At 32.9% G+C, this 16,704-nt stretch overlaps 1 protein-coding gene across 17 annotated transcripts in view; it reads right to left on the bottom strand.

The window, feature by feature from the left end:
• PCDH15 (protocadherin related 15) overlaps nucleotides 1-16,704 on the bottom strand; it is a 634,897-nt gene that overhangs the window by 11,551 nt on the left and 606,642 nt on the right. For 4 of the 17 annotated variants that reach the window (XM_045568043.1, XM_045568047.1, XM_045568040.1 and 1 more), the window contains 5 exons: nucleotides 12,572-12,790; nucleotides 10,268-10,276; nucleotides 8,906-9,058; nucleotides 6,034-6,039; nucleotides 2,803-4,288 (listed from right to left, as the gene is read on the bottom strand). In XM_045568043.1, the coding sequence (XP_045423999.1) occupies nucleotides 2,803-4,288; nucleotides 6,034-6,039; nucleotides 8,906-9,058; nucleotides 10,268-10,276; nucleotides 12,572-12,790 (1,873 nt within the window). Of the gene's footprint in view, nucleotides 1-1,086; nucleotides 1,153-2,802; nucleotides 4,289-6,033; nucleotides 6,040-8,905; nucleotides 9,059-10,267; nucleotides 10,277-12,571; nucleotides 12,791-16,704 lie in introns of those variants that run through there. The other 13 variants (XM_045568053.1, XM_045568052.1, XM_045568048.1 and 10 more) reach the window with 6 other exon arrangements.

Below are 16,704 nucleotides of genomic sequence, written 5' to 3' on the forward strand. Positions count from 1 at the left end.
TATGGTTCTGCAAATATTTATAAGAAAGATAATCCTTCTAGAGTTTTAACAAATTTAGACATTTTCAACTTTTACCCAATTTCTATTTTTTAGAGATAAAGCAGAGCAAGCTCACATTTAGGTTTTAATAATGACAACTGATTAACATGTCTCATAGAAAATACTCAACCAAAGGTAGACTTTACTTTCTAGAATAATTCAACTGACTCTTTATTAGCAATGTTTTCCTTAAATGTGAAAAATAGTGTATCAATAGATAAACTATAGTTTCCATTAACCTTTCTGTTGATTTTTATTTAGTTATTTGTATTGCTTTTCTTAGCTCAAAGGCAGAAAGTTACTTGAAAGAGGTACATAACAGAATCACTATTTATAAATCTCTGTGTGCTTTCAAAATATGATTATTGATTGTTACTTATAAAACCAGTTCATGTAACATTAATGCATCTTTTTATGCAGTTCATAATCAATGTGTATTAGTCTTTTCATATCGTTTATATGTATTATGGTTTACTTTTAACAGCAAGGACTAATGTATGGTATTCTTGCTTATGTCTTTTAAATAAGGTATCTAATCATTTTTTAGCACATTAATTTGGATTATATACAGAGGAAGAAAGAGTTCCTTTTCTGGAGGCTGATTGTCAGGTTGTAGGGAGTTAGGAGATGAGAAGAGGAAGAATATTTAGCCTTGTGTACTCAAATAATATTTAAAAGTCTCATATATAAGACATTTTTAACTGACTTTTATGATAAAGTCAGGAAACTCCAAAGACGTGGCAATAAAAGATGATTAAATATAAAACATGAGTATGGATGTTTCATTTGGAGAGTACAGAATACTAATAACCCTTTTAGATCACACAAATATGTTAAAAATGTTACAGAAAAGAGTAATGTACCAATTTAATAAGGCTATAGGTGACTTCACAAAAATATTATTTGGATTTCTTGTAACATTTCTTTTGGCACTGCTTAGAGATTTCATTATCAAGGAATTCTAAGTTTCACATTTGCAAGAAGTTGGTAGAAGTTAGCTTAAAAACATACATTCACATTAAAGGCTTACACAATTGTGAATAATACCTTGTCAGAGTCCGCCAAATAGCACAAGTTCTCATGCATATGACCAGCTGCCAACAAAAACTCCAACTGAAGTTTTTCAGTGAAAGAGAGAAAAAAATCATGTTCAAGAACCCCAAGAAAGAAATTACTCCTGATTTGGATGAAAAGAATCTGAAGCAGATGGGCTAATGAAAATAATTAGACTTATAGATTGTTTTGTATCTGATCTTGTTAATTAGGAATACCAGATCAAAGTCTTGGAGAAATGTCACATAATATAAGAGCTGAACAAAACCCTTAAAATGATGCACTGTAGGGCTCTCAAGATACATTAATACACTTACAGTGGTAATTATCAAATAAGAATTTTGTCTGTATTTTGGAATTATGCCTTTCTCTGTAGACTTATATCTTCTAAAAACTTAAAACTCTCTGGTAAAACAAATAATAATACTTGAATTAAAAATAGGAATTTCCAGAAATAAAATTTATTCCATGTGGTTCATGGGAAAAAAAAGTAACTACTTGATGGTCACATATTACACATTATGTATTATTATATATATATACATATATATGCATATATATTTATTTGAGCTAGAATCGAGCTAACTGAAAGTGTAGGTTTCATTACATGGGTAGAAAGACAGTACTTAGTTTAGGTGATGTTGTTAAGAATTTAACAAGTTAAGGTCTAAGATACTAGAACAACTACTACAACTACAGAAATGCCTTCCCAGAGTATATATTTTTATCTTCTTTGTCCAAAACCAAGAGCAAAGACCTATAAAAAATTGGCAATGGTTCATCAAATATAATTCCTCTTCATTTATCTATCTAAACTTTTTATATTTCATTTATCAACCTGGAGATAAACAAATATTTTCTTTAAAGAAGAATCTTATGATAAAATTATAATTAAGGAGATGATACAATAATGTGAACAAACAAAATTAAATAGCACCTTAAACATCTGTGGAAACAATGAAATGTCTTACAAAAGTCAACAACTCAAGATTTATTTTCATTATAAAGAAGGGAAGGGAAAGCACAATGAGAAATAAATAAAATAAGACAGCAATTGAAAAAAGTAAAAAATTCATCAACTCCATAAGCATACTAGTAAGATAAAAGCAAGCCAGAGTAAAGGATGTTCTTATAAGAAAACAGATAACTGCATATTTTAGCACCTGGGAGTTATTTTAGAATACCTTATGTCTGTTATCTGCTGTATTTCTAGGTACACAACATTTTACTTTGGTAGTATTTCTTATTACCAAATACATAGGCTTCAAGGTAGTAACAGAACCTATGATGTCACTCTTAGCTTGTTTGTAACAGTTTGCTTTTTTCTTGGAACATTCATACAAAACTATGATCAAAAAGTAAATTTAAAAGTCACTACTACATAAACATGCTAAACATGCCTTTGGTTTAAGTTAGATATCTAACGTTCATGCCCACATGTTCCCATTAAAAAATACATTAAAATTACTTACTTTTTAAATAAATGTAGAACAAATAATGCTACTTTGTAGTTAAAAAATAAGGTAAATCTATTATATGAGTTAGTAGTGGTGAGGTTAATAATTTTTTTTAAAGTAAAAAAGAGGAAAAACTGCATTGCATTGAGTTTGGGGTAAAATAATGGAATCTTCTTTGATGTTCAAATTAGATGTTCAACTTGAAGATTATAATCAACAAAAGACTTGCCCAATTAAAATAAGAAAAGCCACATTACAGTGAAGTAGCTTGACTGTGAGGTTGTTTTTCAATTCCCTCATCGATAACATTCGAATTCTCCTGGTTTTTTTCAGATGTGATTTCAAGATTTGTTATCTCTGAAGGGCAAATAGTTTGAAGTTCTGAGATGTTTGTGAGTGGATAGTTTTTTTTTATTTGACTGTACATGTTAGCAACTGTCTTTTCAAGTTCTGCTAAATTTTCAATATGTTTGAGGATTCCCTTTGGTTCTCTTTGAGGGTCTGCATTACGCCCTGTTGTTGATGCTGAAAGCCATGTCACAGAGGGTTTAATTTCCTCGGCAGGTGTCTTGTTGGGAGTGCATTTATCGACTGGCAAACAAACACACTCTGTGGATAGAAACGAAGCTGAAGGAGGCAGTGGACAAGGAAGAGGAAGAGGTGGTGGAGGAAGAGTTGGAAGTGAAGGTAGAGGAGGAGGAGTAGGTGGAGCAGAAGGAGGAACAGAAAGGGGAAATGGTGGAGGATGAGGAAAAGGAGGAGGGAGACGAGGAGGACAAGCAGGAGGACAGGAAAGAGAAAAAGGAGTAATGTCAAGAGAAGGAGGAGGAGGAGGAGGAAGAGGTGGAGGGGGAGGAGGAATAGAAGGAGGAGGAGGAGGAAAGGGAGAGGGCGAAGAAGAAGGAACATGGGAACACTTTTCAAGAATGTTCTTTTTGGTTTCAACAGCTAACATACAGGCAGGTGTCTCTCTCTGAATGAGTGAAGAATTTAAAATGCACGGAGGAGAAAGTTCCAAGGAACAGTCAGCAGGAGAGGTGAGGACATTAGGCTCTGACTTGAGTTCCACAGTTCTTGAAACAGTTGGCAAAGTGGAGAATGAGAAGCGAGGTCTGGGAGAGCAAAATGAAGAGTCTGAAGAGAGAGATTTCAACTCTTTTGTTCCCGTTACAATCAATGTTTCACCTTGTCTTTTTTCCTCTTTCTCTGTCAAATTTGAGTCTTCAGTTGTAAGTAATGGATTGCCGCTACTTCTTTTGTTTGGATAGGTTCCAGGGCTTTCATTTTCAGCTTTCTGCCTGGTGCTTTGCCATTGCGGCAGATCTATGACTTCTTGCCTATTTGGAACGTTCCTCATCAGTCTCTTAGGTAAGCTGACTGGCTGACTCCATAGCCTCTGAATCTTTTCCCTTGGGCCCCTCAGAGACTCACTCTTGGCTTGTGTTTTGGGTAAAAATGGGTCTACAAAATCTGTTCTCAGTGAAAAGCCTGAATTTGTTGATCTTTCATCTATATTTTCCTTATAAAGGAGATTATGGGTACACAAGGCATCCTCATCAGATGGAAATGTAAATTTTCTTGTAGACTTTGGTTGGTTCTTAAGTGATTCATCTATAGGAGGTGGCTTGTGAGCCTCAATAGTATTGGAAGAAAAGGGCATCACAACTTCCTGATGTTTCCTGTCTTCTGAGACTGAGTTATTTCCCCTGCTTTGTTGAAAATGGTAGAGAAGGAAAAGACTTGAAAGAAAAGAAGATAATGAAATGTAAGGAAACAAGTTGTGACATAGCTTTCACGAGAAAGATGTTTTTATGGTTCTCATTACTACTTCAAAATTTAAAGGCTAAAACCACTAATCTACTGAAGCAAGGCACTACTTTAAAGTTCCTATTCCCGAAAGACAGAGCAGGAAAATCTTGAGAGTTTTGAGTAGAAAAAGACATTTTCATCAAAAAAAATGTCAATTTCTACAGTTGCTTTTTGTTTTTTCAGTTACTTTGATACAGCAAAGAATCCATGTCTACACATAACAGATCAGTCATGTATAAGTCACAATTGTTCAAAGTACAGCCCAGTCTCTACTTTCATATCCTTTGCCTTGCTTGAGGATGTTCAGAGCTGACTGTTATGCATAAAGGATCCTTGGCTGTATCTGATTCAGCACCTGCATATTATCTCTCATTTCAGTAATTTTGTCCTAGAGCTAAAAGTACTCTCCTGAGAGACAATTTGTAAGAGAATACAGAAAAGGATATCATATTCTGCAGATTAAGAGAATTAAAGTCCCCAAGGACAGATAGGAGAGTTTTTTTTCACAGAGTTCAAAATCACAATTGAGAAAGTGAATTAATTTATGCTAGAATTTTGACAGACACTATTGTCTTCTGTTTAAATTGTGTGCATAATTAGTTTTAAAATATTATAAATAATACAAGTCAGAAGAGAGGTTGTTGGTATTTCCTTTAATTATGATCTGGATCAAGTTTTAATCAAGACTCACCTTAATGTAAAGATTTATGTTAAAATTCAATAGTTTTGATATCCCTGAAAGATTTACTCATGCTTGGACACTGTCATAGGTGGCGGTGAGTCATAAGTAAAGTTGAATACGTCAAAGAGCACAAATTAAGTTCCTCTAACAAAAGCATCTGGACCCTTCTCCCAGAAAGGTTGGGTGATATGTGGTTTTGAATAGTCTCTCATGAGGTTTTATTCTCTAACCCAAAGAGAATAACATTATGTAGTTACTGTTTAATATTTATCCCCCCATCAGGAATGAAATAAAAGGAAATATTTTGAATAAAAATTAAATAACCACATTGGAAAATTAGGGTGATAGGTTAGGCAATAAAATGATATATAAAGCCAAAATTGTTAATCTATTATTTGGCAAAGATTCAAACTGTACAAAAGAATCCTCACAGATGGACCTAGAATATCAAGCCTACTTCAATAATTCAGAAAGTGCAGACAGTTTGGATTAAACAGAGAACAAACAGTTTTGCCTTTCCTGGCCTTGAAACAGTCATTTTTTAAATATGGCAAGAACCACTGGGCTTGTTATTACCTGGCCATTGTTCTTGTGTAGATCTGTTCTTGGTTTGATTTTTCTTGGGAAAAAAATGATCGCTATAATGATATCACATCACTTTTGATTGAAAGAAATCTATAAATATTTTAATTTCTTAAAATAAAAAATTAACTTTTAAAAGCTTTACATTTAAAAAATATAAAACAAGGAGAATTTTGAAACACCTCTCAGTAAGCACAAGTACTGTCATTGGGAACACTTGTTTTAAGCTCATGCCATTTCAAGACATCAAAAGGAAATTGGGTGTGGAAGATAAAATTTTCCTTTTAAAAGTAAACGACTGCATGGTAAAAGATGAAAATCACTGTATATACAGTAAAACAGCACTTAATCTATTCTATTGCATCTTTTTTTAATGCTCTTCTATTAGAGTGATATTATTTATTTACTTACTTATGCCTATGTATCCACAGGTGAGAAAGAGAAAACATGTGATAGAAAAAGAAAAGTTTTAACTATGGTTAATTTAAAACAATTATGAAAATACTAACAGGAACTTTCTTTAAATACTTACTATGCATTTCCAAAAAGGAAAATAAATGTTTTTATATTTTCTATGTGTTTATTCATCATAATGACATTAAATATTGTTTTAGATAAAATCAAATGGCATTTATTTGATATTTTATATAAAATTATATTTAACCATTTACTTGCTATTTACACACAGGTAAAATTCACTTCTATTAAACAGGGATGATTTCAATTAAAACATTGAAAGATAAAAATAAAAAATTTAAATTAAATTCTAATGATTGCTTCTACGGCATAACTAAAAAATTTACTAGTGCACACTGATTTATAAAAAAAGATATATTTTGTTGGAAGAAAATAAATATGTAGGTACTATGCTGACTGTTACAAAGTAATTACTGGATCCATATGAAGTTATTACTTGTGGCGTTTTTTAAAAATAATTGATAATAATTCATTTGGAGCTAGTTCATTTTATAGTGAGCTAGTTCATTTTATAGTAACTTATTAAAATTCCTGAAAAAAGCTTTGGAAGAGGTAAGTTAAACATTTCCCAAGGATAAAATAATTACATGTGCATAATTTAAAATATTTCAATAAATACATATATTACAACTGCAAAATCTTCCACTAAGTCTACTACAATTGTTCAAGTAAAAATATCACCATCAAATTATATTGATTCTAGATAGTGTTACAGTATACCTGCTTTTATTAAATTAAAATGAGTATATATCATTCATTAATTTAATATATAAACACACTTTACTCATTATGCTTTTTTAGTTTCTAAAGATCTTTGCTTGAGAGAGATAGTTAACATAATCAAATAGAATCAAATCATATTGGCTCAATTCCTACATTCACCAATCATTCAAAAAGAGACCATCATTTTCTACTTATACAAAAAGAAAAAAGTGGCCGGGCGCGGTGGCTCACGCCTGTAATCCTAGCCCTCTGGGGGGCCGAGGCGGGTGGATCGCTCGAGGTCAGGAGTTCGAGACCAGCCTGAGCGAGACCCCGTCTCTATTAAAAATAGAAATAAAAATTATCTGGACAACTAAAAATATAGGTAGAAAACATTAGCCGGGCATAGTGGCACATGCCTGTAGTCCCAGCTACTCGGGAGGCTGAGGCAGTAGGATCGCTTAAGCCCAGGAGTTTGAGGTTGCTGTGAGCTAGGCTGACACCACGGCACTCACTCTAGCCCAGGCAACAAAGTGAGACTCTGTCTCAAAAAAAAAAAAAAAAAAAGAAAAAAAAGAAAAAAGTATATTTAAAGCATGAATCCTGTATTATGTTATTATTTTGGTAATAGAATGTCATGTTTAAGCTATTTTAAATTCAGTTTTCTGTTAGAACAAAGAGCATTAAAATCAATTTTAACATTATCAAAAATATTCTAAATATAACCTTGTATATTATTATTAATATGGAAAATAAGGTTAATACATCTCCTTAAAACCAGTTTTCCCATAAATGGTGTATATCATGATTTCTGATGCTTGCTTTATTCCTACTAGTAAATGCTATAAAGGTCACATGTAAGAATTTGTTTTAGTCTCTCTACTCCACCAAATTCCAGTTAATAAAAGGTTCCCTGAATTTAAGTGTCATATTCAAAATTTTGTAATATCCTCTGTCATTTTACATAGCATATTCAGAAGTAGTTACTCCTTAATTTTTAAAATATAGACAAATTAAATATCATCAAAAGGAATCAGATTATAAGGGCAGCACCATTATAGAAACAGCTGTGAAGTCCTTTAACAATAAGCTGATAGTTTCTTTCAAAAATGTATGATTTAGGCTGGGCGTGGTGGCTCACGCCTGTAATCCTAGCACTCTGGGAGGCCGAGGCAGGCGGATTGTTTGAGCTCAGGAGTTCAAGACGAGCCTGAGCAAGAGTGAGACCCCGTCTCTACTATAAATAGAAAGAAATTATATGGACGACTACAATATATATATAGAAAAAATTAGCCGGGCATGGTGTCACATGCCTGTAGTCCCAGCTACTCGGGTGGCTGAGGCAGGAGGATTACTTGAGCCCAGGAGTTTGAGGTTGCTGTGAGCTAGGCTGATGCCACGGCACTCTAGCCCAGGCAACAGAGTGACACTCTGTCTCAAAAAACAAAAAATCCAAACAAACAAACAAAAAAAAATATGTATGATTTAAAATCACTTAGAAATTCCAAATAGTGTAGCAGAAATATTAAGTAATCATAGCAGTCTAAGAGTAATATAATGGAAAGGATGTTCTCTAAGTAGTTGGGAATTTAATACATTATCATTTTCACTCAGATTTGAATTACTATATTGCATAATGTCCTAAAATAGTGTCTTGGAAGTCTAGGAGTTTAAACCACAGAATTTGGTTTTGAATACTAAATAGGGGTTGGTTTGATAACAAATCAGGAAATACTCTTTATGATTGTGCTTTATTGTTCTCATCTCCTATGTGAAAACATCTTTTTCCATAATCTATAATTTTAGGTAAAAGCGTCTACATGACCCTGAAAATTGAGAGATTAAATATAATATCAAAGCTATAAATCTGCATTGCCTCCTAAAGTTGAATATTGCCTTTCTCTAACTTAGTTTTCTTTTCTGTTTGTTTGTTTGTGTTTTGACTGTTATTTTTCACTTAACTTTTCTTAGGTTCTCAACAAATAATAGAATAGTCCAAGCAGGCTGAAAGCTGCATTTCCACATGAGGTTGAAATTCAATACTCACCACATAGCATCCACTAAAAGCCATCTACCTCTCAAAGCTCCTGTGAAGTCTACTTACATTGTGCTGTCTCCAAGTTCTTCATAGAGATGCGCGCCCGGAGGCGGCGGCGGGGGCGGGGGCGCTGCCACAGGTGCAGGGGCGGGCGCTGCTGGTTTAGCCGCGGGTAATGCGGATTGAATTCGTGCAGTCTTGGTGCACTCAGCTTGGCGTCTTGGGTAAAGCAAGGATGTCTTGTAAAACTCATTTTAAAAATCGTATGCTTATCAATAGGCTACCTTTTAATAATGAGGTCCAGTTATCAGAGGATAACTTAAAAAAAACTTTTACACAAATATTTGCATTTATGTACTGATGTAATTACAAAAGCATCCCCACAGGGTATCCCTGATATATAACCTTCATCCACCCTCACTTAGTTCTTTAATATTTACCCTTTGAGTACGGGGTAGAATTCGGTAGAAATATTTGCAAATTACATTAAATGATAATATTAAAGGGAGAAGGCTAAATATTTATAAAAATGTGATGAGCAGTTGATAATTGTTTAATGAATCTCTTTCATAAGATGAGGCATTCAGAATACAAATACTTTTTCTTTACTATTTGTATATTTAAGGAAAAGTTATTTAAAACTAATAAAATGTGGTACATGTATACCATGGAGTTCTACTCAGCCACAGAAAACAATGGTGATCTAGCACCTCTTGTATTACCCTGGATAGAGCTGGAGCCCATTCTACTAAGTGAAGTACCCCAAGAATGGAAAAACAAGTACCACATGTACTCACTATCAAATTGGTATTAATTGACTTAACTGACCAACATTTAAGTGCACATACAGTAGTAACATTCATCGGGTGTCAGGCAGGTGGGAGAGGGGAGGAGGGGATGGGTAAATTCACACCTAATGGGTGAGGTGTGCACCATCTGGGGAATGAACACACTTGAAGCTTGACTTAGATGGGGCAAAGGCAATATATGTAACCTAAACATTTGTACCCCTGTAATAGGCTGAAGTAAAAAAAAATTAAACAAAAACTGATTTGAAGTATTTTCAACATCATTTCACAGAGGCTGTATAAATGTGCACATGTAGAAGGGAGATTTTTGATCCCTAGGAATACCTGTGACTCTCATGTTAGAACTAGGCTGCTGTTTTTGGATGTCCTGGACAATAATTGTTAATTTCTTCCTTAAAACTAGATCTCAAAGGGTGGAGGGTATAAGCAAACTGTGTTTTTCACATTTACTCCATTGTGTATATATATATCACACCAAAAAGTATGTAACTATTACAAATGCAAAACAAATAAATAATATGTGGTTCTAGTCAGGGTGACTACTTGATCAACATAATCTAGGCTGTTCTTTTTTGTATTACATAAAAATGATGTGTAAAATATTAGTAATTATACTTACACTTTAAACCTGTTGGGGAAAGCAATGAATAAGAAAAAAGAGAAGGCTACATTAGAAATATTACATTCATAATACTTTAACATCTGATTTATTCTAAATCATAAATAATTTACTGGCTAAACTCACAATGACACAGAGTTAATTTAATGATATAGAAGGGACACTATTTCCATTCAGAAGGTGACAATGGTGAGTACTTCATTACTACCGTTAAAGTCATTCAAGCTGTTAAAACATTCACTACAGAAAAATAAAGAAATGGACTACATGGAATAAGAAAAAAATGGATTAAAACGTGAATATGTGATTTTCAACTCTAAGAGAAATGGAATATTAAAGATGATCTGATCTTAATAATTGGCTTCTTGGTTTACTCTGCTTGAAGAATATTAAAGGAATGTAGTTATGCAGCAAGCCCTGATTATACTCTTGGCTTCACTTTGAAGCTGAAGATAGAATTGGAAGGTCCCACTGCTGGGTAATAAATTCCTGACACTTTTTTTCATATTTGCTTCTTAGTTTTCCATTCATGGAAAATTTCAAAGACACACGATAATATAAAATAATAGCTATCCATTCCTATCTTATTTATAAGCAGAATATGAAGGTACAAATGTCAGTTCTTTAAATATTAGGATTTTCATTTACTATATGAGCAGAGCAAAACTCATTTTGTTTAATTCTGTTAATCTATGACAAGCAGTAACTAAAATAATTTCCCAGGGCATTGAGCGGATTACCAAACTTAAAGAGAATTAAATAATGCATCTATAAAATGTTTAAATATTAAGCATCTTAATTTTTTGTTAAATTTCAGACTACTGTATATAACACCCAGGGTGCTTCAGTTTTGATCATTGCATGGTGTGCCAAATATAAGGATTTTTCTCACTGATTTTATTGCTAGCAAGATATAATAAAGCTCTTTTGGGAGACAGTTAAATGGAAAAGGATGACTGGTAATACAGAACAGATTCAACAGGAAAATTAGTATTGGGCTAATCACCTAATAATTTAAAACAATTTGTACAGTACTAAGTTTGTTCATAGGGTTTAGATTTAGCATATCAATTCATTTGTTAAGGATACATTAAGCTCCAATATATCAACCTAAATGTTATATTTACAACTTCACATTGCTTTTGTGATGGAAAATATTTCTGCAATGTCTTCATGCAGAGCACACTTTTAGATTTTCAGGTTGGAATTAACTCAGCTTATTCAATACAAAAAATTTTTTCCAGTGTTTGGGAACAAAGATAACAATTTAAGAATATATAAGGTTGAATGCCATGCTGTATTATAATAGAAAATAAAATAAAAGAATATATAAGGAAGATTTTAGTACTTTCCCTGTAGGTATTTTAAATGGTGAATAGCAGTTTTACCATCATTTCTTACTGTTTGTTACATCAAGTAATTTATGTGATCTATGATTTCTGTCTCTTATTTATTTTATTTTTGTGGCATACTCAGTGCCACCTGTCTTCTTAAGCAGCTCCCCAAGTCTTTCAAATTATTGTCAATAAGAGTATACTTGCAATGTGTAGCCCTCTATCACAAAGTTTCCCCATACCGAGTTTCAAATAAAAATACATTACTAGTCTACCTCAAATATAGACATTTAAATTAGTTATAATTAGTTGACTACTTTAAAGAATGTAAATGCAATAAAAATTATAGATATATTGTAAATGGATTTGACTATAAGAACCAGAAAAACTAAGGGCTGCACAGCCAAAATGTGGTATCAAACATTACAACACAAGTTCTGATAAGGCTACCCAGGAAGGAAGAAACCACAAGGAAAATGGCATATTGTGTGTTACGATTTTCAGTGGTTTTGCTAACATTGTGATCATCTGCACAGAGGTAAATTTAAAAGTATGGGTAAAAACCTATCATGACAAAGTAGTGAGGTTATAGACCCCTCTTTGGGACTGGGCAAAGTGGGCATCTGCACGACATTCCACTCCTTTGTCCCCAGGATACCTATTACCTTTTCTCCCAGAGGAGCTCTTCACCTAAAGAAGGGCATAAACAATGCCACAGGAGCTAAACTAATTTTCTTATTGGATGAGAATGCATTAGGAATACAAGAACATTGAGCCATCTGTGAAAAATGTATTAGTAGTTTGTATTGCTTTCCCTTTAAAGAAGATGATTTGGTAGAAGAAGGACAAAGCAATCCCAGAAGAGGTCGCACCATCAATATTTTACAACTACAAAGCCCTGTTACCACATACGGTTTTCAACAATGCCTTCTTGGGCACATATTCATGTTTAGCATCCTGGAATACTTACTGTCTGTAGCTGACCAAAACTACCAAGATGGCAGGAATGCAGCAGAGGATGATGATGAAAGCCAGAGCCAGCAAGGCCCCTTCTGTGTATCCTAGACTTTCTCCTCTCTTTTTAATGCTGGTCACTGCCTCTGGAGTCCGGATCTCCAGAATACGTCCTCCTTCCCCATAATGTGGCTGAAAGTCTTTATTGATATCGAGCAGTTTGCCATCCAAAAATCTTTATTGTTAGATAGATGGTAAAATTAATGATGTTAGCAAAGAAAGGTCTTTTTTTAAATGAAATCATTTCTGTAAAATCTTTTAATATTTTTAATTGAAATACAAGCTGAGTCAGAAGTCTCATGAATAAGAAAAGCATATATAAAAAGCATGAGCAATAAAGAATAACTACATATCTGTATATAAATTTCAAAAATATTTAAAAACATGACCCTTGCTTGATATACATACAGACTTGAGAAAACTAATTATCAATATCATTAAACTTAATATCACTATGTTGAAATAATTTACATTGTCAAGTTTTTCAGATGGAATAAAATATAATATCCTAAATCATACAGCATTGTTTAAAATTATTTTCACACATCTTATTTCCTTGGGTCCTCAGAATAATCCTGTAAACATTGAACATTACAATACTGATTTATTGCAGGCCAGAAAACTATATAAAAACAAATCTGACATGTCCAACCTAAGTCTTCAGACTCAGTCCTTCCACAACACCATCTTAAATGTCAACACTCACAAATCTCAAACCAAAACAATGTTTTATGGGCAAAGAGTGAATAAATTGAAAGGTTTTTCTGTCTAGAAAAAAAATACTAAATAAATGATGCAGACAGCATATCAGTGTTGTCAAAAAGACAGGAAGTGGTAGTCAATTTAATCCCTTAGTTCTTAAAAATCTTTCCCCTAACTAATGCAATTCCAACCACGAGTATTGCACTGGGGAGAAAAATCAGGAATAATTGTTACTTAATATTATTAGATAGAAATTTTTAAAAAAATATTTCATACTGTGATTAGCAGGTAAATTATTTTTTCAAAATTCTTTGGGAACTTTTAAACAGTCCCCTGTAAATTCTACATATTGATGAGACCATTGTGTTCGTAATACAACAAAACCAAAATATATCTTAGTTGTTTTTCTTTGTAAATTTTTTATGAGTTTTATTTATAAAGGTCAAATGTCTTACCATAGAAAATTGGAGAGCAGAAAGTAGTTCAAGAAAAGTAAAATTACTCATAGTCTCATGATGTAACCATAAGCACTGCTAACACCTTGGTATACTCAAGGATAATCTTTCTTGGAGGTGGGATATTAATGAATATTTTATATAATTGTGATTATATAGCTACACAAAGTAAAAATATTATTTTTGAAGCATATGTCTTAATATAAAAATGCTTATGTTGAAAAATGTAAAAAACACAAAGAACTGCAAAAGAAAAAATAAAAATGGCCAAATTTCACTATCAAAATATAAGCAATGCCATGTCTGTGCATCTTTCACAATCTATTTTATTCATTTTGAAATTTTCTACTATTCAGAGTAATCATGCTGATTTTAAATATAGTTAGCACACTGTTCATAGCTTACTTATAGAAAAGTTAGAAGTGCCTGGTATCAGATATGAATTCCACTGGGCAGTTTATTAGTCATCCAATTTAAGAAACCCAGTGGCCCAGATCATTCAATTTTGGTTTTAAAGCTACATACTTTTTTATCTAAATATTCATATACATCATAAGGCAGTTAGGATGCTGCTTTCCTACAAATATGCTTTTATAGATTCAAAATGTACTTTTTATAGCAATTTTCCTTGATCCTTTTTAGTCATGTTAAAAAACATAATGAAGGTTTAGCAATGTTAACAAGTACTAGAATAGAATAGTAAAACTTTTTTGTTTGAATTGCTGATCAGAAAAAGGAAGAGATTTCTAAATCAAGTATAGATTAAGAATTGTTTGACAAGAAATATGTTATTAAAACTGGGAAAAATCAGAATCAGAGGAGGACCATTAATTGTAGGGAAAAGTGTAAACCAGCCATGTAGAATTCACTTGACAGATCACAATTCTATTGGATTTCTGCATTTCATGTCCAAACCACCTAATGGAAGATTTGTTAGTCTCTTTAAACTATAACAACTCCCCTTATTTAGATATTTATTTTGGCTTATTTTTATATTTAAGTGATGTCATAAGTAATTGTTTTACTAGCAGAGTGGATAACTTTTGAACCCACACCTGAACTAGAATATTTTTCTTTTAAAGAAAAGAAAGAATATTCTTTTAAAGTTGTTACATTTACAGCAACTTGCCTAGGTAAAAATTCTTGAGTAATAACATTTTTCCTTAAAATACAGTGAATTTGGTTCCATTGCTTTTTGTCATTTTATCATGTAAATGAGATGTGTAGTGCTTACTTATTATTTTTCTTTATGAGTAAGTCATTTTTATTTCTGTTTCAATAATTTTTAAACATATTCATATATTATTGAAGGAAACATGACCACCTTTTCATTTATTTTGCCTGTAACATAATGAACTCTTTAATTTTCAGGTTTTTTTTTCTGCTGTAAATACTACATTTTTTTTACCTCAGAAATATCTCTAATTATCAGTTTGTCATAAAAACACTTTTATTTCCTTTTTTTAACCTTTTTTCTTTTCCTTAATAGTTTATGAGTTTTTATGTATATTAAATACTTCATGCTGTTAATTTAATTTTCAGATGTCTTCCCCTTTCAGGCAAGGTTGAATCTGGGTGCTCCATTGATTTTAGGAGATTGTTTCTGTGAGGTAAAATGTTGGCCCTGAGAACCTTCAGGCTTTTGTTTAATATTTTTTCTAATTTCAGGAGTAAGAACTCCCCTGTGTCCTAACATCCAAGTCAAGTCAATCCTTGAAGAAGGAATCTAACTGGCCTCACTGGAATGTGCACTAACACATGCCTAGTCAGTGTGAGCAGAGGAATGGCACACAGCGGCGCCCCCTTCTCCCACAGGGATATATTCCAGGACCCCGCTGAGTGCTTGAAACTGAGAATAGTACTGGACCCTATATATACCATGATTTTTTTCTATACTGTGCATACATGTGATAAAAAAATAAAGTTTGATTTATAAATTAGGCACAGAGATAAACAACAATAAATTATAAAATAGAACAATTATAAAAATATACTGTAATAAAAGTTATGGAATCTCTCTCTCTCTCAAAACAAATTATTGTACTGTATCACAGGTAATCAAAACAGCAGAAAGCAAAACCGTGGATAAGGGAGAACTACTACACTCTGGTTGGCCCGAGGGAGAGGCACTTGATTAAAGACTACCACTGTCTTAGAGAGGGTCAGTTCTCACAAGAGAAGGGAGTTTTTTTGCCAGAAACATAGGAAGGAATCAGGCTATATATATATATATATATATATATATATATATGAAGAAGATAATAGACACCATTTTACTAACCCATACTATCTTGCTTTCTACTGAAAATGTTAAACTGTGTTCCAATAATTTCTGTAGGAGAGTATTTCCAGAGTTATATATTCTACCTCTGAATCATCAGGATTTTTTTTTGTTTTTCAGTATCAGTTACTGATCCCATTTTACTTCTGCTTACTTATCCTAGAAAAGAGATAGATCTGTTCAGATTCAACATCAATGAAGAAATGTGATTTTTCTCTTTATTTTCATCTACAGTATACTTAGTTGCTATATGCAAAGCTTTTGTATGTCTAAGGGTGCGGTGCACAGGCCCCTTCATAATATGTAGCCAACTTTAATTGATTACTGCTGTGTTATCCTGAGATAAGTTTCTAAACCAATATCATGTCCTTTGATTTTTTCAACTGATGGAGCACATGGAAATGTATATTTCTGCCTCCATTAACTGGTACAAAACACAACTTTCAGAGTACACTGTGTAACCACCTGTCTACCTGGCGTCATACCTTGATGATGATGACTTTGATGTTGCAATGTACATAGGGATGTAGAAAGAAAGAAGTGGAGGGTGCACAGGAGAATGTATTCTACACTTCACAAAACCCCACACCTATACAGTAAAAGAACAGCTGCCTATTTCTGTCATAGGTACACAATTTAGGTCTGTGAAAC

The sequence above is a fragment of the Lemur catta genome, chromosome 14 (genome assembly GCF_020740605.2).
Source record: "Lemur catta isolate mLemCat1 chromosome 14, mLemCat1.pri, whole genome shotgun sequence".
NCBI classification, from domain to species: domain Eukaryota; kingdom Metazoa; phylum Chordata; class Mammalia; order Primates; family Lemuridae; genus Lemur; species Lemur catta.